At 37.4% G+C, this 24165-nt stretch overlaps 1 protein-coding gene across 6 annotated transcripts in view; it reads right to left on the bottom strand.

Moving 5' to 3' along the window:
* Window positions 1–1844: 1844 nt before the first annotated feature.
* The window catches only part of LOC127957994 (rho guanine nucleotide exchange factor 28), a 56355-nt gene continuing 34034 nt past the window's right edge, over window positions 1845–24165 (bottom strand). The window contains exons 14-36 of one of the 6 annotated variants that reach the window (XM_052556762.1): window positions 22708–22794; window positions 21958–22000; window positions 21376–21477; window positions 20735–20858; window positions 19910–20045; window positions 19606–19661; window positions 19335–19395; window positions 19110–19242; window positions 18518–18645; window positions 18279–18419; window positions 17942–18192; window positions 17655–17780; window positions 17432–17549; window positions 17063–17314; window positions 16845–16921; window positions 16280–16458; window positions 16061–16152; window positions 15436–15618; window positions 14739–14977; window positions 13296–13343; window positions 11628–12143; window positions 6716–7037; window positions 1845–3077 (exon numbers count right to left, since the gene is read on the bottom strand). In XM_052556762.1, coding sequence (XP_052412722.1) covers window positions 2920–3077; window positions 6716–7037; window positions 11628–12143; window positions 13296–13343; window positions 14739–14977; window positions 15436–15618; window positions 16061–16152; window positions 16280–16458; window positions 16845–16921; window positions 17063–17314; window positions 17432–17549; window positions 17655–17780; window positions 17942–18192; window positions 18279–18419; window positions 18518–18645; window positions 19110–19242; window positions 19335–19395; window positions 19606–19661; window positions 19910–20045; window positions 20735–20858; window positions 21376–21477; window positions 21958–22000; window positions 22708–22794 — 3572 coding nt within the window. In that variant the 3' untranslated portion in view covers window positions 1845–2919. The remainder of the gene's footprint in view (window positions 3078–6715; window positions 7038–11627; window positions 12144–13295; window positions 13344–14738; window positions 14978–15435; window positions 15619–16060; window positions 16153–16279; window positions 16459–16844; window positions 16922–17062; window positions 17315–17431; window positions 17550–17654; window positions 17781–17941; window positions 18193–18278; window positions 18420–18517; window positions 18646–19109; window positions 19243–19334; window positions 19396–19605; window positions 19662–19909; window positions 20046–20734; window positions 20859–21375; window positions 21478–21957; window positions 22001–22707; window positions 22795–24165) is intronic. The other 5 variants (XM_052556763.1, XM_052556764.1, XM_052556765.1 and 2 more) reach the window with 5 other exon arrangements.

The following is a 24165-nucleotide window of genomic DNA, read 5'->3' as shown; positions in this document are numbered from 1 at the left end:
TGTCTTATTCTGTCAGGTGATGAAAGACAGCTTTGGCGTTCCCTGAGGAAGAGCGAATTGAGAAACAGAGGGATTAGTTAGAAACGAAAGAGTGCGAGAGCACTAAACACTTGATTGTGTGTGATGGCTATGGGCCTCTGCTTGGCATCAAAGCTCAGTTATGTGCCTGTGTAATTACTGTGCGTTTAGTAAACCGGGATGCGGCTTTCCTTTGTAGCTGAAGGGAGCGGTGTGTGCAGATGTGTGTCAGTGTGTGATTCACTGTTGCCCACGCAGGTTACAAAATGTTACATGACAAAAATGTATACATATCTATTTCTCCGACCCTTTCTGAACCCACCCCAAATATCTGAGAAAACACACCAGAAATGGACACCCACAAAGTATAAATCATTTTTTTCTCTCAATTGAGAAATGATTTCAATATCACACAAGCAATAATTTTTGATTATCCATCGGTCACAGCCATATTGGTATTGCTATTCTATAAAAGCAATATAACACCTGCAGTCGTGATGGCTGCACAATTGCAAGTGTGATATTGCTTTTATACAATAACTATTTTTGACACATTTTTATTGCCAGTAAGCCAGGCATGTTTTCAAGCCAGAAACAAAACAAAAAATAATCATATTTTGCACAATAAACCCAAATAACAACATCAGAATTTAAAATGATGAAGAATATTCAGTTCTGTCAGTTATTTATTGATGGTCACAGCTAAAAAAATGTTGCTACATAAAGCAAGCCATGAATGTTGAGTTTTTACTGGACATTTGCTTATGAATTGCTTTCCCCACACTGATCTCTATAAACACAGTGCTCAAGCACAAGTCACCACATACAATGTGGAAAAACATTCAAAGAAATGTTTACAAAGAAAAACAAATCAGCACAAAAAATGAGTGCAGTAAAATGTGGGGGTGACTGATTTTCTTCATTTTCTTTTTTTAAATACGATAATTAACTTAAAATGAACTAGTAGCCATTTTGGATGTTGATTACTTTTGGGTCCCCTTGTGTCTGAAGATTAACACACACGTCAAAGTAAAATGTAGAATATGCACAGGAAAGGGGTTTCTTCTTTAAAAGTGCTATAGGTGGGATACTAGTTAATGGCTGTTATTTATTTGCTGGGATGACAGGTTTACAGTGGAACTCCTCCTGATGTCATTACGGTGCCATGGGGAGCTGTTTTGTACTGTTGGTTGCGGTCCCCAGCCACAGATGCATTACTCAGCAGTGGTATATATTGACTTTGTTAGTCGCTAATTGTGTGCAAATAACTTTTAGAGGTCCCTAAATAACAGGGGAAAGGATTAAGAGAAATGGAGGTTTTGCTGAATGTAACACATCAGAGATTTTACCAAAATAATAATGTATACAGTGGTATTTGCAGTGAGGCTTTTCCCGTTTTCTACAGACAATATATATTTGCTAGTTTTTTCTTACAAGCAGCATGCTTTTCTTGTACTGATAACTTTCTTACAGACTACCGAAAGACTGTTCTATGTGGATGATTAATCAATTAGTTCTAAAGTTTTGAATTGGCAATTTGATCATATTATTCAAACTACTCAATGCCTTTTTACAATAATGGAAAGAAAATATCTAAATAATTTTTGAATCTGCAATTACAGTCTAATATATTCGGTCTAAGAACACTATTCTGAAAATCAGACTTTAGGACCTGTTCTTTACTACATTTGTATGACATAAGCTATAGATAAAGAACTGAAAATATCTAGTTAAAACTGTTGTCTAGCAGCTATGTACACAAATATTAGATAACAATGCTAATAAAATGGATTGAAAATAGTTTAAAACAAGAAAAACACAAAAACTGCTGTATGAACGTTTACTACATATACACCTTATACACCTGACTACATACAACAATTATACAAAACATGCTCTATTTACATAAAATGATTTCTTACAAATTTTAACAATAAATAAAGTTTATGCATAATCAAAACACAAAGAATAGCAAGTGTTCTTATGCGCAGTGAAATGTGTTTTTCATTAGAACGAATAGCAATTAAAAAAGCAAACACACACTGAATTCTTGTCACTTTAACTCAAGTACAAACAATATTCACACCTAGTGCTGGTCAGCAGTCAACAATTATGTCTTGAATTTTAATTGGGACTTTTTTTGTTTGTGACTGAAATAACAGAAAGCCTGAATTTACGCTAATTTATATAACCGACAATATGCAAAATGCACGAATAAAGCCTATAGGCCGATACAGCAACATTACGACCTAAAAGAATCAAGAAATATATTTGAATGCCAGTTTGTAATCCCAACGCTGATGAGACTAGTTTTAGATATATAGGCAATGGTTCTTGAGCACCAATGCTTCTGAACAGTTTCAGAAAAGTAAAGCATGACACATATTACACATTCTCCTCCATATGGACATGTCAACCGGTTTCCAAATGTGAGAGATTGAATCTGAAAGGTGGCAATGTGATTCCTTATCCTAACATGCACACATAATCCTGACTCATGTAGTAGTTGGTGAATGCTTTTATAAACCAAGTCATCGTTCATCTCCTGAAAGAAAGGGTCAGTATTTTTGTGTCCTGATGTAAACTGACATGGACAGTTGGAGAAAAATACATTGTGTGGCAATGTGATTCGGGGACTTTTGTGTGTGTGCTTTAACGTGTGCTGAAACTGCCTAACCTGATTCTGTCACTGAAGGCTCCAGGCTATAAAGCAAAATACAGCCACTCAGACAAGCCCCATCTCACACACGGACCAAAGAAAGTGCTACGAAGTCTGGAGAATGTCACAGAAGGCTGAAAGTTTGCTAAGATTAAAGGAAGAATCAAAAAACACAACAGAAGGAGTGGGATCAGATCCTGGTCCAAATCTCAAACTGCAAATCCAAAGATTGTTTGTTCATTTCAAAGATACACAATATTCTCCTCTCCATCAGTATCTCTGTTTTCTGTCTCCATGGTAACAAAGGGCTGGTTTACGAGCGGGACGTCGGCTTGGTGAAGCCCCGCCCCTGTTACACCAGCTGACCAAGAGTCTTGGACATGGCCGAGCTGACCCACATCTGTGAAGACAAGATCGGATGTTACTATTCATCATTGTCATCAACAGTCACCAGAGTTACATGATCCATCATTTTCCTTCTTCAGTGAAACAAAAGGAGATCTGAAGCAGAACGCTTTGCATACAACTGTGGATTTTGGATGGTGGATGATATTTTATGATTTAAAGCTCCACAAAAAAAGCACCATAAAAGTCTCACACAAGTGGCTTTGTGTGCTATATTCCAAGTCCTAGCTATTTGAGATTTAAAATACCTACTAATAATCCTGCTAATGTATGTGTGAGGAATAGTCAACATTTTGAGACCATCTATGTTCATTGTATGAAGAGCAGAAACTCCTTTTGTGTTTGACCAAAGAAAGTAATATGGCTATTTCGTTCATTTTCATGTTACCAAATTATGGGGGCCCAGTTATGCACAACACAATGAAGTTAGCACAACATAATAGAAACAAGCCGCAACACAACGAAATAAGCACAACATAATAGAAACAAGCCGCAACACAACGAAATAAGCACAACATAATAGAAACAAGCCGCAACACAACGAAATAAGCACAACATAATAGAAACAAGCCGCAACACAACGAAATTAGTACAACATAATAGAAACAATCCACAAAATTAGTTCTATGCGTTGTGTTGTGGCAATTTCTTTGTATTGTGTTGACTTTGTTGTGTTGTGCACTAGTGGGCCACTGTACTACATATATGTAAAAGAGTAAGAAAAAACATCTAGGCCTAATCCACACAAGGGGTTCAGCTCAAGCGCTATCACATGTCATTAACATTCACGTGATGTTGTGAAAGAAACTTATGGATCCCTCTCATTTAATTACCCATCTCTCAACAGGGTCTATGACCCACCTCCATTCTGAATGTTTGTGTATGTGAGGTAATGTTGTTAGCTGAGCACTGGGTGAACAGTGAAGGTCAAACATTAACTACTGTGAGGCCATGGTCTTCACCTCTGAATAAATAGTGAAACAAAGCAGAGTTATATGCTTGTTGATTTAACCAGCACTTCAATCAAGGCTTTTATAGGACAGGCAACATTCATATTTATTTACTTAAAAAAAAAAAAACAGGTAAGGTAGACTGTAAGGAGATCTTTCAGTTTGCTGAGTGAATCATGAGCATTGTGGAAACACAAATATATTTAATTATGGCCTTCACCTGTTTCACTTCTACTGAAACTCTCCTTTGTTCAGCTATAGGTTTAAGCATGTGCATTTGTCTTCAGCATAATCTTTTTTGGCCATAGAGGTTTAGGATTTAATTAAATTAAGGTGTCATGTCAATAACAGGGTCATCTGTTTCAGAACTTTAGCTCACTCTTTCTTGATCGCCCCATCAAAACCCCCAGATGAAGTGATCCAGTACAACCAAGGATTTTATTATTGTTTTTGAAAAAAGTCTCTTATGCTCACCAGGGCTGCATTTATTTGGTCAAAAATATTAAAAAATAAAATAAAATAAAAAAACATTGTTAAAATGTGAAATAACTTGTATTCAAAGCTGAATTTTCAGCAGCCACTGGTTCAGTCTTCAGTGTCACATCATCATTCAGAAATGTGCTTCTCAAGAAAGGTTTATTATTATTATCAATGTTGATAAAGGTTGAGCTGCTTAATACGTTTATGAAACTGAAACATTTTCTTCTCTCTGCGGAGTTAAAAAGTTTAAAAGAACAACAACATTTATTTGACATATATTTTTTGTAACATTATTAATGTCTCTGCTGTCACTTTTGATCAAGTATGAAGTTTAAATAATAAATAAATGCATTCAGTTCAGAAACATAACTTCTAGCACATGCTAACTAAGCCATGCCATGCCATTAAGTGCAGTGTTATAGAGTTTTCCTGTAAAAAGCAGGGAATTCTAGATAAACAAATGTAGTAAATGTGCATTTAAGTTAAATAAGACCCTATAAATGATAAGATTAGCTATGAAGTGGGACACTAATCTAGCTAAACATGCACCCTTGCATGCTCTGTCAATAATGAAAGAGGGTTAATGAGGTGGTCAATACACACACAGTTTACAACCTTTAAAGCAAGTAAATAATACTGTAAATAAGATGTTATCTACTGTAATATTCATCTGCAAAAACTTGAATTTCAATTGCGTGATAAACAAGTTCCCATAGAAGGTACAGAGATTAAATGTAGTGTGTTTGTGTGTGAGAGAGAGACAATTCATAATGTTAAACAGACATCTCAGACAGCTCGTGTGTGAAAAACAGATGAATACGTTTCTGTTCCTCTCCCCTCCTCGCCCTTGTAAGATGACAGGTCACTCTGTAATGAGTTTGGTAAAGATTTTTTAGATCAATGTTCCAATCAGTCTCCCGTAGCTGGAGGCCCTTGATTCACACAGCACAGTCAATAGAAAGAATGCGTAATTGATCGCAGAGACAGATGTATATCTGTGTGTGTTTGTACCTGTGTGTGATAGAGTGAAGATGAATCTTTGTTATTAAACGCAGATTAACAACACAAAGAGAGAAAAATCAACCTCAACTGTTGCAATGCAAGTCTTAGCAACGATTCACAAGTTGATGTGATGAAATCAAATCTCTTTTGCTTCTATGGCATAGTTAAGGGCCAAACAAGTCCAGCCTGACTTTCTGCCATGTTGCTAATTATAGGCAGCTATATAATGGTAAAAATATGCCAATCATTAGAGATTCTGAAATACCTTTTATATTGAGGTATATATCTGTGAAAGAAAACTGTAGCACACATTACAAAGTGTACTGCAGATGGACGCTTGTACTTATGACATAGTTGTTTACAGTTGCCAATTAATGTCACAACAGGTATTTTAACCAGCTCATCCAATCATTTGTAATTCATTTCTTTTTTGAGTCTCGTTTTTAACTCAAATGTTACGTAACGTGTAGCTACTTCCCCTTTGGTTTGAGACTTGTATTATGAAAATATTATTTAAAAATCTAGGTAACACATTACTTAAAGCCTTTATATGTAAAACTAAAATAGTTTTAATGCCTTGTAATGCACTTTAACATGCATTGTACAATCTCATGACAAATTGATACCACAGTTAATTCATTATAATACTTATCAATTCATTGTGCATATGCATTTCAAATTTGGTTATCATTTCCTACAAGATATAATGTAATTAAAACTTTATTATTATAATTATAATGCATTATGCTTAATAAACTTTTATAATGTGTTACTAATAGGCTTTAGTAAAGTGTTACCAAAATATATTATGGTTTACACAAAATATTAAAGAGCACAAATGTTTAAACGTTGTTATTATTAATTAATGTTTCTTGAGCAAATCAGCATATATTAATGATTTCTGAAGGAACATATGACACTGAAGACTGGAGTAATAGCTGCTGAAAATTCAGCTTTGCCATCACAGGGATAAATTGCATTTTAAAACATTAATACAGAAAACAGTCATCTTAAATGGGTTATAATATTTCACAATATTCTGACCTCTTACTTTTGATCAAATAAATGCATATCATTTTTATTTTAGCGGGTGGGGAATGTGCACCAAAAATGAAGAGAAAAAAACAAACAGTTCAATTCACACTGCAACATAAGACTCCTCATTCTGCCCAGTTACTAGTGATTGCAGTAAAAACATTACCATTGTTTGGGATCTCTGTTGGACTTCTCCGAGGGGTCAAGTACACTGTTCCTCCAGTCCAGCTCTCGTGCCCTGCAGGAGCATCGGATACTCCTGCAGAGCTCTGTCTGTGGTTGGATCGTGCCAGGAGTGAATTGAGACTGTTCTGAGCGCTGGGAGAATCCGAGTATCCTGAGTGCAGGTGGACAGTCTGATGATGACGGTGTGGATGATGTTGAAGATGGATGTGCCTGTTGTTCATGGAGGGAGACATAAATGCTGCCTCATTCACAAAAATAGATCCGCGCTCATCCGGTCCACTTAGGTTATGGTGACCCGTGTCCTGAAAGACAGACATGTGCATCCCTCACATATTACTATAATATATAATACAACTCATCTATAATCAATGCAATTATGACATACTCAAGCACCTCATTTAAATTATATAATGCCCAGAAGTACGACTTCTAGCAAAGGTGTGTTCAGCAGTTTCAGATTATGTGTTATGACACACAACTTTTCCACACCTTTAAAACCATGATACAGAACATATAGAAGTAGTAAACTTACATAATCGGTTTAATTCTAAAAATTTGTTTGGAACTAATAAGAAATAATTACAAAGAAAATAAATATGGTTTAAAATTTTGGGGAACAAATAGCAAAATTTGATGCATCTAAAATGTAATTATAATTTTTGCTGTATGCTGAATTAAGTTTTAATTTCCAGCTTACCTCTATTAGCACAAACTGAATTATTTTTAATTACCTCGACCTGACATCACCTGGTCATTCAAAAGACTTTCCTTTTTTTCCCCATAGCTTTATTTAGACTTTAGAAAACTGAGACATCATATCCACCTCTTCACCCATTTTCCTGAGACTTCCTCATTTATTCAGTTGGTTGGTTACATATGTGAATTAAAGCCTAGACTGAATCACTGACCCAAGCTCAAAATCACTGTTCTGTGCTAATCAGCCCCTACAAACAATACCATATATAAAACTTGGGCCTGAGGCGGTTCATGTGTGTGGGAGCATCTTAAAGGCAGACACAGAAATATATTCCCCAAAAGGTCAATGCTTAGATGTTGGATACACACTCACAAGCTATTTAAAGTTGTGGTATCACAAATGCCATTCTGACGGGGAATCCATGCAATAGCAATAGCAATAGCAATAACAATAAGAGGCTTTGGAAAAGATTTCACCTCTCAGATTGTTGCTGTGTTTATAAAATATCTAAATGGAGAATGTTGCTACAACCAGACTCCAAACAGCACTGTAAATTAAAGCATCCTGATACAAATGGTTTTTCACATACAACATTGGTAAGACAACATTGCTATTGGATTTCAAAAGACATCTCCATTTGAATGTATTTTTATTGTGATACTCCCCAATATAGTTGTATAGTTACTCCCCAATGCTGTGTTTTATATCTAGTGAAGACACTCCAGAACAGTTAGCCTTCAGATGGACGCTATTGACCTACACCTCACCCTTGCACTCATCCTCTTTTTGCTCATTCTAATCAAACTTCACACACACAAAAAAAATGAAATATCACTTCCCTGACCTGCAGAATGAAGCACACTGAGTTGTTTTTAATTATCTTGACTTGGTAGGGGCTTTTCAATTACCATTAATCATTAGCTTGTTTATTAGCACACAGACAAGAGGCTAAAACTAAGACTGCCTCACATGGCCTTAGACTGATGAGCCATGAATTGCTCTCATTATCCCAGGTAATGAATCAGAGGCTTAGCTGTGTGTGAAAAACAGACACTTGACCGCAACTGAATCCTCCCTGTGTACAAGAGTTTGAAGGAAAGAAATGTTATTTTCCTGATTTGACTCGGCTAGAAAAAAACAACAGCATTGGCTTTGGACCTTAGAAATTCCATTGTGTTTGGGTTTTCTGGCGTAGACTTATTTATTTGTCAAGGCAGGTTTGTAAGGAATGGTCACTAAATTTAATCCAATAATCCAAAACACTGTTCACCCCAAAGACAAAAAGAAAGAAAGAGAGAAACATGCACACTTAGAAACAATAAGAGAAACCTGAAGAGACAGGTTTTTTTTTTTTTTTTTTTGTAAGAAATAATTTATTAATTCAGCAAAGATGTATTAAACTGATCAAACATGAAGGTCAAAAAAAAGTATAATGTTACAAAATATTTCAATGTCAGAATGCTTTCTACTCAAAGAATCCTAAAACATATACATATTAAGGTTTTCACAAAAATATCAAGCAGCACAACAGAATATTGGAATGATTTCTGAAAGGCCATGAGACACTAAAAGACACAAAAAAATCAGCTCTGTCATAATAAGAATACATTAATAAATTAGAAGAAATTTTAATTTTAATAATATTTAATGTTACTTTTTTTACTGTATTTTTTTATTAAATAAATGTAGCCTATAACATTCAAACTTAATTTTGAATTTTAGCATATATAATACTTTAATTTAGAAGAGAGACAAAAGAGTGAGAAAGACATAAATAGAGACAAGAATGCAAAACAGTTGAAATATGTAAGGAACAGAAAGAAAAAGAAGAACAAAATGAGACAGAAGGGGATTACAAGACAGAAAAAAAGCAAATGGGATCAAGAATAACAGAAAATATATATATTCTCCTGCCTTGAATTCATAACTGACAGTTTGGTTCCATCTTCAAAGCCAGATGAGAGGGGATTTGGGAGAGCTTTCCTCAGACACTACTACCTGGGTGTTTTGGCAAAAGAGTAAAGGAGGGATGAGGAAAGAGCAGAGGAGCAAAGAAATATTTCAGTTTAGAAGACAGCTGCGTCTCCAGACTCTCACTGTGCACAAAGGCTTTTATGACATATCCACAGCTCACAGCTAAAGCTTTTAGGAATATTTCAAACATACACAAACAGCTATGAAGAACATGCATACACGCGCGTATGAATAAACAGGAAGAAACTACAAAGTCCCAAGAGCAAGACAAAAGCACCCTTAGTGCCACTAGTGGCAGTCAACCTCAGGAGGGAAGACAGCCTTAGATTCCACACATATTACTCTAAATAGACTAATGAAACGACTTTAATCAACCTCTCACTAATGTATATGACTTAAATGCATAAATATGTATTTTTAAATGGTAAAAGTCTAAGCAAGTTCAAATCATTGTACAAGAACATAGAAGGCTGACAGCCAAAAGTCTTCTCTGATGTATAAACTGACCAATCCAAAAATAAATATGCAAAATGAAAAAATGTGGCAGAAAAGGGAAAAGGAGAATTAAAAAGGAGGACTGTCTCCTTACAGATAAATGAGCAATCTTAACTACCGTAATCAATTCATTAGAGGATGTTTGTAAAAACCATAGACTGCACATGATTTGATCCATTCAAGTGGCTGGCTGGTTTTTAAAACAGTATCACAATAAATGAATTTTTCTTTCAGTTTTAGTTCAAGTAAACAAAATACTACTATTCAGCCAGGAAATAAAAAAAATATTTTCAAAATCATATTCTTGTCCCACCCTGATTTATTACTGCCTACAAAACATTTGTCATTCCACCTTGCATTTCCACAGGTAAACACAAGTAAACCTCAAACCATCAGCTACATTTGCTCATAAGAGAAGTGCCAAAGCACAACGGATGTAAAGAAAGTAACATGATTTTATGATTATTAAGATACCTGTCATCTATGTATTAAGCAGTTATCAACAAAAAAGAAACCTACAACGATCTTTCATTGTTACGATGCAAGATGAGCAGGTGTGAGCAATGATAAAGTCAGTATGAAACGGAAATTGAAAAAACATAAATTCTTCCCTACTGCAAGGTAGGCTTCTCGAACAAAGAAAAAAAATGTAGGGCGGGATTTGATTTTGTCTATAATTAATTGACTGGATTGTTCTTGCTTGCTAATCTACTTAAAGGTGCAGTAGTTGATTGTCTTCATAGACATTTTTTGTTATGCTGGTTGAAAGTCTCTTGTCCCGAGGGTTTTGATTGACTTTCCTACCTTCCTGTCAACATATGTATTTGCATACCTCTGCATCCCCGTTGGCACCGACAGGATACGTCATCAGCGCATTCACGTACATCAACAACCTGATCTTCTTTCCTGGTATTGTAGAACTTTTACAAAGTGTACTTTAATGTTTTCTCATCAATGAATGACACATGATGTATTGCAATGATGTTATATCTGGTCGTCTGGTCTGTGTGCGTATATGCATTCAGGGGCGTGGCATTGGACAACGATTTGCAGGAAGGATGCGACGTACACTTTCAGTGCTATCAGGCTAAAGTTAGCATTTCCCAATATGTCCTACTGCACCTTTAAACTTGACGTCACACACTGATGTTTCCAGATTAAAACACTCTTATGTGATCCCAAAAATGAACAAAAAACAGTAGCAACATACATTTATGGTGTGTATCATGATCCTAACCTTTATCCTACAGAGCTAAATCTCATTTGACCAGGTGTCAGACAATATAAAATGGTAGCTTAAAGGAAAACGCCACTGCTTTTCCATATTTCACTATTTTCTTCCCTCAACTTAGATGAGTTGATATGTAGCTCTACCGTCTCAGTGCCTGCACTTAATCGCTGTAGCGCACGGCACCACTTTGTTAGCATTTAGCTTAGCACCATTCATTCCTTAAGATCCAAACAGGGATGAATTTAGAAGCCACCAAACACTTCCATGTTTTCCCTATTTAAAGACGGTTACATGAGTATTTACATGAGTAAGTATGGTGACACAAAATAAAATCACCATGTAACTGTCTTTAAATAGGGAAAACATGCAAGTGCTTGGTGGCTTCTAAAGTGGTGGCTTCTACTTCATCCCTGTTAATGAATGGTGGCTTTAATTTCCACATCACATAGACCACCACTGAATCCCACACATTCCCATCCACTCACTAATCATCACCTGTGTCTGGAGTCCATCCAATGGTATGACCATAGCTGGCAGGTTCTGCTGGTAGCCCTGCTTCAAACTCTCCAGCAGCCTCCGCTGAGCATCCAGCTTCTCCTTCTCCTTTTCCACAGTCCTCTGGCCTTCTCGAAGTCTCTCCAGGCTTTGCTGGTACTCCTGCAGCTGCTCTTCGAGCTCCTGTCGCTCGCTCTGCAGCCTCCCCTCCTCTAGGTGGCACACCAGCTCCCTCTGCTCCAGTGATGCCTCCAGCTCAGACTGTTGAAGCTGGCGCACCTGGCACTCCCGTTCCCACTGCTGCCTCTCTCGTACCAGTGTGCCCCGTAGACGGGCCACATCCGCCAGCTCCTCTCGCCGACGCTCCGCCTCCCGCTGGCGCTCCTGCTCCTGCAGGGTCTGGTTGCTGCGAGTGATAGGCAGTGGGCGGGAGTGTGGGTGAGGGGAGGGGCTTGATAACAGGAGGAGGAGGAGCTTCTGGACTTCATAGCAACTGTCTTGGATGGTGACTGCTGCCTATTTACAAAAAGAAAGGGTGTTTAAAGAATTAGTTCCCTTACAGAAAAAATTACCATGTCTTCAAACATGTTCATGTTTTTATTTATTTATTTTCTTAACTTTTAAATGGTAGAGCACAGTATATAAACTATGTAGGGGTGTAAATATAAACGTATTTGTACTGAACCGTTGCTGTACGAGACTTTCGGTCCGGTATGCATTACAAACCGAATGATTAGTTGGACTAATCATATTACATTTGGAAAATAAAAAAGCTTAAAGTGCATGAAAAATAATGTTCTCAGTACCATTGCTTTCAATGAGCACATGATTCGCAAACTACAGCTCTTGGCTGGATAAAAGAAGCCAGTGTCACACTAGTAGCATAAACCGTGTATGTGTGCTCTGGGTGCACTGATCACTATAACATATTTCTGCTTTAATACAGTTCACGTGTTTTGGAGAACTTTCTGAGGATCAGTGGTGTGTTTATGTACATGTGCATCAGATGCTCCAAACAGTGTTCTGATAGAGGAACTATTCACTGATGGAATCGAGGCGCCTTCAGATCGCTGAGTTCAGAATGGTTTCATTCTTCATTTGTATTTTGGTGTGTTTAGTGATTCTGAATGGACCCGTACAGTAGTTTATATGGTTGAGCACCACTGCTTTAGGTAAATGCAGGCACAGTTCTACGGGGGTACTAAGAATTGAATATTTTTTTTATTATTTTGTTTTTTAAATAAAAAATTAAATGAATGCAATATAAAAATACATCCCAACAAGCTATTTTCACTTGGTAGATTTCAGTGCGTTTCTCATTTGAAAAGTAGATCATCACACAAAAAAAAGTGTGGGCATCCCTGGTTTAAAACATAAATATTTCCAACATTGTGATGAAAGCAATGAACTATTATGTAAAAATAGCCTCTTAGACTCAGTTTGGCTCAACTACACTCAGGTTCAGATTCATTCTCAGAGAAAGCTGACTGTGAAAACTGTATTCATATTATATATAAAACTAAGAAAATATGTCACTTATGTTCAAATTAATGCATCTTTTATAAAAGCCTGAAGTGAGTCATGTCTTGTGTTTATGTGTCCTGACGTAAGGCCTGTCCACTATAATTATTCGTTCAGTTGGTATGTGGTTGTGTGACATGAGCTCACCTGTAGACTGTATAGCAGCTGAGTCAAGCTCTGCACACTCTGACTCACCTACATTAGGACAACAAACAAACTATGAGCAACAAAGTAAAGACCTTTAAATCAAAACTAGGAGTCTACTCCAACAAATGTCTCTTCATCCTGGAAAGAGAACAGAATAGCTGTGTGTATAGCAATATGTTCTGTTCTATTGCAAAACAAACAACAGATATTTCATTTACATTTTTTGTCAGACATCTGCTTCCTGGAGCAAATTTGACAAAACTGCAAACACCATGTGTACTTCAGCAGGTTCCTAGGGATGAATAAAAAATTTCAGCATCTGTTGACTCAAACACCATTTGGTTCATTACAAAGTCAACAGGCAGCACAGGAAACAGAGGGCGGTGACCTGGGTTAAAGAAAACTTCCTTCCAGCCAAGTAGGTTTATAAATGAGCAAGGCAAAGTGTTCACTCAAGGATGCTTGAGTAATGTGGGGGGACAAATTAAGACTCCAGTATTGATAACTTCCCACAAGGTGAGAAGATGAGAAAAAATGCCTGTTAATGGCTGTTATACCCCTACAGTCACCGTATCTGGAGTTGCATAGTTTCCTGTGTTATTAAACTTTGTGTTGGATTGAATATTTGTTTTATATAAGAGAGAACTAATAATATTACGGCACTTTAGTGCAGTCTTGACGTTCAAGTGAATTCAACACAAAACAAGTCTGCCCTCTTAAGGCAAGATTTATGTCTTATCTATATGGACATTAAGTTTACAGCACCACCTAGTGGACACACAACTATGTCTGTTACTGCTCATGTAGAACAGGATAAATTTAGCTAAAATCTGTTACTACACAGAATGCAAATATAACTTAATATTAGTGATAATCTAAATCTTAAAAACCCCAAATAAACGTTGAAAAGAAATAACATTTATTTAACATTTAACAAGAATCCTTTGTTTGGGAGCAATAAAATGTAAATACCTTTTAAATATTTATAATCTCATGACCTTGCGCTCACGTCAGCAGCACAAAAAACCTTATCAGCATGACATACTGTGCAGTGCACTGCAAGACGGCATCGACAGCAGAAAAGAGATCCAAGAAAAACGAAAGCCTAATTCTTCGCTTTTATATTTAATGAAACGGGACCCTTGAGGCAGTGAAATGGACTCCTCTTATTTTAAGCTCATTAATACTTAGTAACATAAAGAATGAGATGTGATAGTGGAAGAAGAATGTGAATTATTCATGCTGGGCGACTGTACCTCCCATGCTGAACACAGCCTTTTTGGTAAGGCTGCAATTTAAATCATTTATAATGGAAAATATTAAATATTTCCTACCCATATTAGTATATTTCTATTAGTAACCATGTTCTGACATAATACTACCACAATTCATCTTCTAGTAGCAATCCTGTGTGCAAATAATTGATGTTTAAGTGCTGTTTACCTTTAGGTGTATATTGTAGTCAGCATCCGAGCTGTGATTAAAGGCCTGTGTTTCTAAGCCTTCCTCTCCTCTCCCCTCTTCCTCATTCCTCTGGACGGGGTCCATCAGTGGACTCTGGTTCTCAGGGGACAGAGGGGAGGAAGGAGAGCAAGGCTCGAGTTGGGTCTGCTCTTCTGGACAAGACGGGACAGCGGCAGCAGAAGCACAGTGAGAAGAGAGGGCTGCTTTCAGGTTCTCCGCTAATGAGGAGATAGAGACAGCAGGATTACAATGCATCCATTTATGTGTATTGCGGTACAAAAAAACGGAAACTGGTTGCATTGTTAAAACGTACTGTAAAAGGTGCCTCCTGAAGCATGTTGGGTCTATAAATATGTGAGTGTGAATATATCCATATGCATGCCAAAAGTCAAAATGTTTAAAAGTCCCTTATGCTCACCAAGGCTGCATTTATTTGATCAAAAATACAGTAAAAACTAATAGTGAAGTATTACTACAATTTAAAGTAAATGTTTTCTGGTTTAATATATTTTAAATGTAATTAAGCCTGTGATGGCAATATTGAATTTTTAGCACTTGTTACCCAAGTTTTCAGTGTCCATGGTCCTGAAGAAATTATTCCAATATGCTAATTTGGTGGGTAATAAACTTTTATTATTATACAACACAACAACTATTATTATCAGTGGACTCTCACCCTCTTTAAGAGCGGCACTGAGCAGTACTCCGGCCTGAGGGATGTCTTCAGTGCTGGGCCGTACCAGCAGTCTGGGCTCTGGTCCTGTCTCACGTCGTCCTGCCATGACTGACAGCTCAGTGTAGATGTGTAGCTTCTCCTCCAGATTGGCACAGATGAGGTTATCGTGGCCACACAAAGACTCTGTGAAAGGGGGAGGATGGTTGCCATGTTCAAAAAAATATATATATATTCTTTAGCTGACACAAATCATTTAAGAAAATACAACATTCACTGACCACTATTCGACTGTGTATTCTAATGAAGTAATAAAAGCAACATACAAATCTTGTGTATTTCATTGAATTATTAGATATTTTAACAGTAATTGACAATACAGCCAGTGTAAGTCATGCTATAAGAGCTCTTCAAATATACTTCAGTAACGGCTAAGAAATGTATGCATTCTTGAGGTGTCATTAGCCACTCGCTATATCAATGTCATTTTCTTACATATCCACAGTAATGGCCTGCACCGCAGATGAAAGATGAATGGGGGTGCAAATGGATAGCTATTTATAGATATTATAAATTTCAGCTATTATAAACTGTAATCCATCGGTTCAGCCTATCTGGTAGGTTGTACCTTGTATCCTGTGGATCTTTTGGACCTTTGCTTCTGTGACTCTCCTTTCCTCTTCTGACTCACTTGTAGTTTCATCCTCCTCTTCAGGGCAACTTGGCAAATAAAAAAAAATGTAACTTAAAATTCGTACAATCACCCACACACACTAATTTGCTTCCCGCTCAGCTGCCCTTATAGATAAGAATCAAGAATGACATGCTCCGTTCCTTCTCTACACACCTTTCCACAGCCTCCCTGATGAGTCTCATCCAAGCATTGCGTTCATCTTTAGAAGCAGCGTGTACTTCATACATCTCAGGCCCAGCTGAAGACGCACTGATCAGAAACATGCCTCTCTCCTCATTGGCCACCTCACGCACGATCAGCTTCTGGAGAGAGATCACTGGAGGCTTCTGGTCCTGGGAAAGTAAGAGAATAACTATTTGAACAAAAACAAACTATCATTCACCCAACACTTACTAAAAAAAAATTTAAATGTAGGCTATTCCTAGCACACGAATGATTACACATTTTCTCAAAAGTCTGGTGTCATTAAGTTAAGTTATGCCTTTCAAATCTTTTGAATCCTGAAAAAAAAAGTTTTTTTGCAGCACAAATGGTTTCAGCATTGAGAATACTAAGAAATGGTTCTTGAGTAAATTAGGATATTAGAAGGTTTTCTGAAGGATCATGTGTCACTTAAGGCTGCAACGGCTGCTGAAAATTCATACATTACAATAGAGCACCATTATTTGATATGTATGCTTTATGAAGATGAAAATGCATAGTAATCTCAAAAACCAACCACAGCAGCAAAGATGTATTTCTGATCTTTCTCCTGAAGGAACACCAACGAATCAGACAGCAAAAACGCCAGAACATCTGTGGATGACCAGAACAATCAAATAATGTAACCCGATCTTTCATCTACCGAGCCAGATAAGAATCACAAGAACAAATGGCTGTTCATACGTCCTTTCTACTGACTACTGTGTAATATATTGTGACAGTTCATTTTCTCACCTTTCAGTCTTCCTGTGGCCGTCTTCCAGAGCAGCGGTCCCTGGTGCAGCAGAGCCCTGCCACTGGTGATGTCCTGCTTGCGGAAGGTGTAACCGCTCTTGAGTTTAGTCGAGCACTTGTTCTCCATGCGGCCCAGGACCTCACTCAGCTTCTGGTTCTGCTCGTACTGACTCACACGCTGGTCCACAGCGGATATCAGCTCTCGGATCAGGACTAGTGCACGAGACAGGTCAGCATGTTCTTCTGTGCCCTCTGAAACAAAGAGCAAGAGAAACTGAATCTAAACAAATGTGTACACACAGTATATGTTTGGGCTTGGATGTGATTTTGTGTGTATGTACAGTAAGTACTGTGGGTGAGGAAAAATACCCTCTGTATAATGCAGTATTCTTTCCAGGAGGACGGGGTACTTTGTAATCCGCTGCGTCACTAACAAAATGCATTCTGGGATTTCTCGCCTCTTTACCAACAAGTTGCTACTCTGTTGCTGTGGAACCAAAAAGATCAGATTAGCTAGAATTCAGTGCTGCCCAAAGCATCCATAATACATTAAAACATGACTGATACAGTCATCGAGTGATTTGGCTCTCACTTTGATGAAGAGCTGAAATCTCTTATTCTGCTGCTGAAGCTCTTTGAAATAGCTGACCGCGTCTGTGTGACGACTGCAAAACTCGCCATACACCTGCTTCATCTTCTCTGCATTCTCCTGGGAGAACTACAATGAACACAGACACACGCCTGCATGATATACTGTACTCTATATATACACATAATAAGGTATAACTTATTGTAAAGTGTTACAATTAAATTGATCAGGACACAGAATTTGAATTGTGCACTCATAAAGACATATATACAACAACTATAACTGTGTACCTGTTGCAGAAAAATGTCACCCACACGGTGGATGAGGTAGTTCTTGCTGCTGTTGGGCTGAATGCTGCTTTGTCTCCGTTCCCTCATCGCTGACAGGAAGTCACGGTGGAGGAGAAGCAGCTCATCTAAGCAAGGGAAAATCCGACCAATAGTGTCCACATCCAGCCCGACTTCCTCCCGCATTCCCCGCCTGAAGACCTCCGCCATTATCATGAGCGTCTGTACGTGGTGGCGCTCAGTCTGCATGAACTCTGAGAAAGACCAAGAGAACAAAATACTATCAAATGATGTACAGAACTTAATCGAACAAAACTATTTTGAGTGAGTTCTAGCTGACCGTAAATTACATCCTGTCTCTTGATGATGCGTTTTTCTTGCATCTTACAGAACTGGGGCTCCACCGCTAAGCTCCATGACTCCACCTCCAAATCAGCAGCATTCATTACCAGCTCATTCTGTATGGGGGAATCTACAGAGTCTATGGAAATGTGGAACAGACAAAATTGTTAATTGTTGTGTTTTATGTATGTGCAGTTGGAGTTATTTCACTGGCGATTTCCTTCATTAAAAGTCCACCTGTTTGACCTTCAATAAGCGAGGAATCAGTGGATGTTGAGGACTCCATGGTTTGGAGGAGCTCCTCTGGTTGGATGTGGTTCCGCCATAGGGGGGCATCACTATCTGCCTCTGGGCTACCACTAAGCCTGACAGGAAAAAATGTCATAAATGTTAATTAGAACACTAAGGAACCATAAGCACTCAAAAAATACAAACTCCGGTCACCCACTGATTATCCAAACAGTTAAAGTCAAGTAGAAGCAATTATTCACCATTTACAGAGGAAATAAAAATCATAAAATATAGTTAGCTTCAATTCATTTGTGGTGTGTTAAGACTACATAAACATCCATATTATGTATGAAACTGTCAAACTGAAAATAAATAAGCAGCAGTTAATTTTGGACCAAATGCACCTTTCAACTGATATTATTTTAAATATGTAATATCACAACAGTATCAAACAAAAAAAAAATTATAATTTAATTTGCAGAGTTGATTTGTGGTATATATTTGAGATTGTACAGATCATTTATTGGGCATTACCATATAGGGTTCATTTATCTAGATACTTTTTGTTGAATAATACAACACAGTAAGAGTTTCGGACCTTTCTGTGACTGCTGGCACACTTCTAGACAGAGGGCAAGGAAGGGGAGCAGAGTCTCGTGATGTCATCACAGGAAGAGAGGCAGAGGTGGGGATCAGAGAGGACGAGGAGGAACTTTCGTGCACTATAAAATCTAAAGGTGACAGACAAAAAGGTGAGAACAAAACCAAGGCAAAAGTGTAACTGCATAAAAAAATAAATCAACATAAAGCTGGTAAAACTCACTCTGAGGAAGGGAGGCTGTCCTGCTTTTTACAGACATAACAGAAGATTTATCTTGAGGTTTCTGTAAAAAAAAAAAAAAAAAAAAGTATTATTAAATTATTTTTTTTAACTTATATTACTTCCATGATTGTTACACTGATTACCAGTGTTCTGTTTTGTAACAATCAGACTCATCACAGAGCCTACTTTGTGTTTAAATATTAATCTTAGGCAATCTATCAGACTTAGATGCTGAGAAAAAAACAGAAGTGCAAACGCAAGCACAGTCCACCTTCAGGCATGGCGAAGATGAGTCCTTACAGCCCTTATGGACACTCACTGCACAGTCTAGGAGTCAAGAGAAACAAACAAATCCAAAGAAACAACATAAATATATAATACAGAAAAACACCTATTACACTACACCTGACAAACTTCCAAGAACTAATTTTCAAAAATAGACAAAAATGAAATGACTCATTATATACCTCCTTCTTACGAGAAACAGTACATCTTTTAAAGTTACAACTATGACAGTTTTATTATTTAAAATATCGGTTTCATTAAAACCATTTCATTTCATTAAACGAACTCACGTGTGCAGTGGAGGACCTCTTTCCCAAGGGCTGGCTTGCCGCAGATCTCACAAAGTGTCGACCCCAGGACAGATCCCGCTGTGAACTGGTGTCCATTGACCTGCTTGTCTTTGGTCTCTCTCTCTTTTCCTTTCCCCTTAAAGAAGCGAGGGAAAGCCATTAGATCACTCACAGTCCACATCACCACCTGCCATGACTGCACATTACACTCAACATTTTGATCACTACATGTTTTCTGCTTGTTAAGTTAGTCTGACATGCTTGTGTGACAAAAAAAGCCATGGGAGAGTTTGCTGCTGGTAAAACAGTTACAGCCAAAAAAAGGTTTAATGATTAAGAGACACCTCTGGTTGTTTTTGGGACTAACAATCATTCTTTACCACAATCTCTTTTTCATTCACCTTGAATGGCTATTAAACAATATTTTGTGCAAAACCCAGGAAGAAATAGTTCAGTTTTTGAAGAAAAAAAGAATTCTATAAAATAATATGTATTGTATAACAGAAATGATAAGACTATAAACCAATGTTTGATATTTTAACATATTGCTTTTATGTAATATTATAATGCATTTTTCCCCCCAAGTAACATTTCTTCATATCATCAATGCTTTTTAATATTTATGTAAAAACTGCAACACTTATTTCAGGATTCTTTAATGAATGTGCTTAAAAAATGTTTGAAAATAACAGCATTTATTTGAAATAGAAATCTTTTGTAGCATCATAAATAGCTTTACGGTCATCCTTGCTTACCTCCCTCACTCCTAAAGTTTTAAAAGCAGTGTATAAATATAATTACAGTATACATAACACGTATGTTTACCTTGTTCTTGTTGCGAGTGCTATACATCCGGCTCTTTATAAAGCTGAATGTGCGGCTGACTTTGTATTTTTCTGACTCGGTTTTGGAAGGGATGATATATTTGTCCCATTCCTCTTCCTCGATCCTGAAACACAAAAGGCCGCTTATATTAATCACCTGTGCATTATAAACACAAACGCATGCCTATCCAGTGAGTGTTTAATGACAATACAACTTTTATTTTCAGACCGTGATGCAGTGAAGCGGTTTCATTAATGCATTTGTTTCAGGCTAAGTCATGCATTCTTTTCCTGGCAACAGGAAAATTAATAATTAGTCATCAGCCTCCGTGCCATAACTAGGACATACCACCTGAGCAGTGCGGACATTCTCTGCATTTCAAACATTCTTGATTAGAAATCTTTGCTTGGTGGGAGGTGAGTTGTGAGACAAGGACCACAGTTAGGTACACAAACAGTGTTATTACATATTTTAGTGTCAACACCGTGAAGTGAAAGCATCATTTAGAGTTATTTCACAAAGGTTAAGAAGCATTAGATTTGATTTCATGCCCGTGGGTGACAGTGCATTCTGGTTAGGTTATTAAGACGATCATGCCAAGGGTGTTGCTGGTGTTTTGGGGCTACTCTGTATTGACATACTCTTTGAGGAATTCGGACAGCGTGAGGTGTTGGAGGGAGCTGGCCAGCTCTGCGCTGGTCTCATCGTCGGCTGACTGAGCACGTCTACGAAACCTTAACTCCCTACAGAGGTACAGTACAGCACTCTGAGTGTTCATACACACAACAGATACATACATTTACATTGTAAAGTATCCACACTCCACACACACACAGACTGTCTCTGGAGGGCGCTATTGTGCTTTGCTGTAAAAAAAAAAACATTAAGAAAAAAACAATGCAGGGAAATAAGTTGAAAGATATGGATGACGATGATATGAGCTGCAATATGACATACTGTATGGCAGTCACCAACTACTGCATTCATATCTATGTGTCCATTTACATAAATATTTTTGCTCATTAAACAGAAACAACACTATCAAATAGCATTCACTTTGGAACGGTTAACACCTGAAAAAGTTGCCACGTGCTTCAAAAATCAACAGAAAGCATCCATGTCACCTGGCATCCATGTAGAATTGTTCTCAACAGTTTTAATCTCTGGTTAATATCTAACACTGGGATCAGAGGAGATGAGAGGTTGTTAGAGGACTGGATTACCTTTTCTCTTGAGGCTGCTCTGATGTGCTGCAGACACGATGTTCTGTGGAAAAGAGAACTGTATAATTTAGACTGCTTCTGTCAAGACCACTTTTTTTTATAGGCTTTTGAAACACTGAAAGAAACGAATTTGAGAATTTACAATAGGATTCCTTATAGACATAATAAACATTCATCTACAGACTGATGACACCATCCTTCCTTTCCAGCAACATCTTATCAAATAATGATGAAACCCCTTGAGGTCGAAGGCAGACGCACTGCAATTAGGCTTCCACAACCAGCAAGCAAAGCCATGGAGATTTGCAACTTCACTCATACTGTACACACACCAGACCTGTGATGTTATCGTTAACAAAAACACTTTTTTTTTAGATCATTTAAACAAATCTGACATAAAATAAAATATAAATATTAGATGAAAATGTAAACTTAAAAAGCCTGAGCAGAAGTACCAAAATTACTGAAATGTAAAAAAAAAATTATAGGTGCACATAGCAAAAAAAAGCAAAGATATAAAGTATAAAAACAAAAGGCAAATTAAAAATATTGAGATTTTATATAAATAATAATAAAATAACACTGACACACTATACAAACACAAAACCCATCCATTTTTAGAAATCACCTTCTCCCACATTAAACACAGAGTGCTTTCAGCAGCAGAAGTATTGCGCTATGTTGTTAGCAGCGTGCGGCATAAGAGGCGGGTGAGCGGGTGAGCAGGCGAGCAGGCGTGGCCGTACTTACTAACAGGGTTGAGCAGAGACAGAGATTTAGACAGAGACAGTGCCTGTAGTAGAGACCTGCTGCCACTGCTGCTGGAGAGGGCGCCATCTACAGGACACAGCGGACATGACACTCACTACAGCCCGCCACTACTCTACACATACAGACTGTGCTGGTTTTGAATGGAAGGATTTTTATAAATTATGAAATGTTATAGCAGAAAGAACCAAAAAAAAAACTAGGTGATTTGATGATTGGTTCCTCTATTAATGATGTCTGGATCATCGGTCTCAAAACCAAACATTCAAACATGCCTGCCCCTGCTAGAAAATTCAACTCAAGCGTGCAGCTGTGTTTTGGAACATGGTAGGTGGTTAACTGGTCATAGCTGGTCATTCTAAGTTCATCGTCGGGTGGACTACCAGCGGACCATATGAAGCTTGTCAGACGATGTAGAAGATGGATTGCTGATCCATGACAGCTAAACAAGCTTCAGAACGGTTTAGTCCCACTACCATGTACCAAAAAACACAATTACAATCTTAAATTGGTGTTTCCAGCAGGGATGATGCCCAAAAAAAGCAATCTACATGAGCTAACTACTTGGTTTTGAGGATATTTGTTAGTAGTGTGTCTGTTCACTACATTTTTGTTAGTAATCAAGTGCAAAATCCAAACCATGATCAAGTGTAAAGGTTATTATGTACAGCTATTATGTGGGTGCCCAAGAATTTTACAGACATAAGAACTAGAAAGAAATATCTTCAGAATTTTCCTATAAACATTAATAATCTACTAAACAGCTTTGGAAGAATAGAATAGAACTTGATTATGCTGCCGAATGGCATTCAGCATCGTTAACTGCCACAGACACGGGCAATTATTGGGAGATACTCTGACTCACTGGATGTTAATGAATGCAGATCATCCGAGGGGAATTACAAACAGGCTAAAAGTTGTAGTTACAGCCTTTATAAAAAGATAAAACAACTGATAAAAAGGAGATCATGAGCGAAATACTGTCAATTTTAGCTTAATATCCATCACACAGTAAGAAAGTAGGCTTGTTTCACACTGTATATGTAAGCAGTGCACAATCAAGGCAGAATCGTGTCTATAACAGCACTGTGTTCTGCTTTTCCATTGACAATATAAAAAATCATTATTGGGAGTGTTTGTAATTGGGAGTGTATGTGAACTTGATCATCATTAAATATAATATTTACTTGATTTACATCCAAATGGAAATGAATCTACACAGAACAGAACACAAACAACACAAAAAAACCACAAATGATCTAGATTCTGATTTACTGCACAATACACTGTGAATGCTTTAACCAGTAAAATTAAATAAAATTAAATTTATGCATTTAGCAGACACTTTTATCCAAAGCAACTTACAGGCTTACAGATTCAGGCTATCAATTAAAAAAAAAAAAAAAAAATTAGTAGGAGCTAAAATAAATATCCACTTAC

The sequence above is a fragment of the Carassius gibelio genome, chromosome B5 (assembly GCF_023724105.1).
Source record: "Carassius gibelio isolate Cgi1373 ecotype wild population from Czech Republic chromosome B5, carGib1.2-hapl.c, whole genome shotgun sequence".
Taxonomy (NCBI): domain Eukaryota; kingdom Metazoa; phylum Chordata; class Actinopteri; order Cypriniformes; family Cyprinidae; genus Carassius; species Carassius gibelio.
This window is presented reverse-complemented; position numbering and strand designations above follow the sequence as displayed.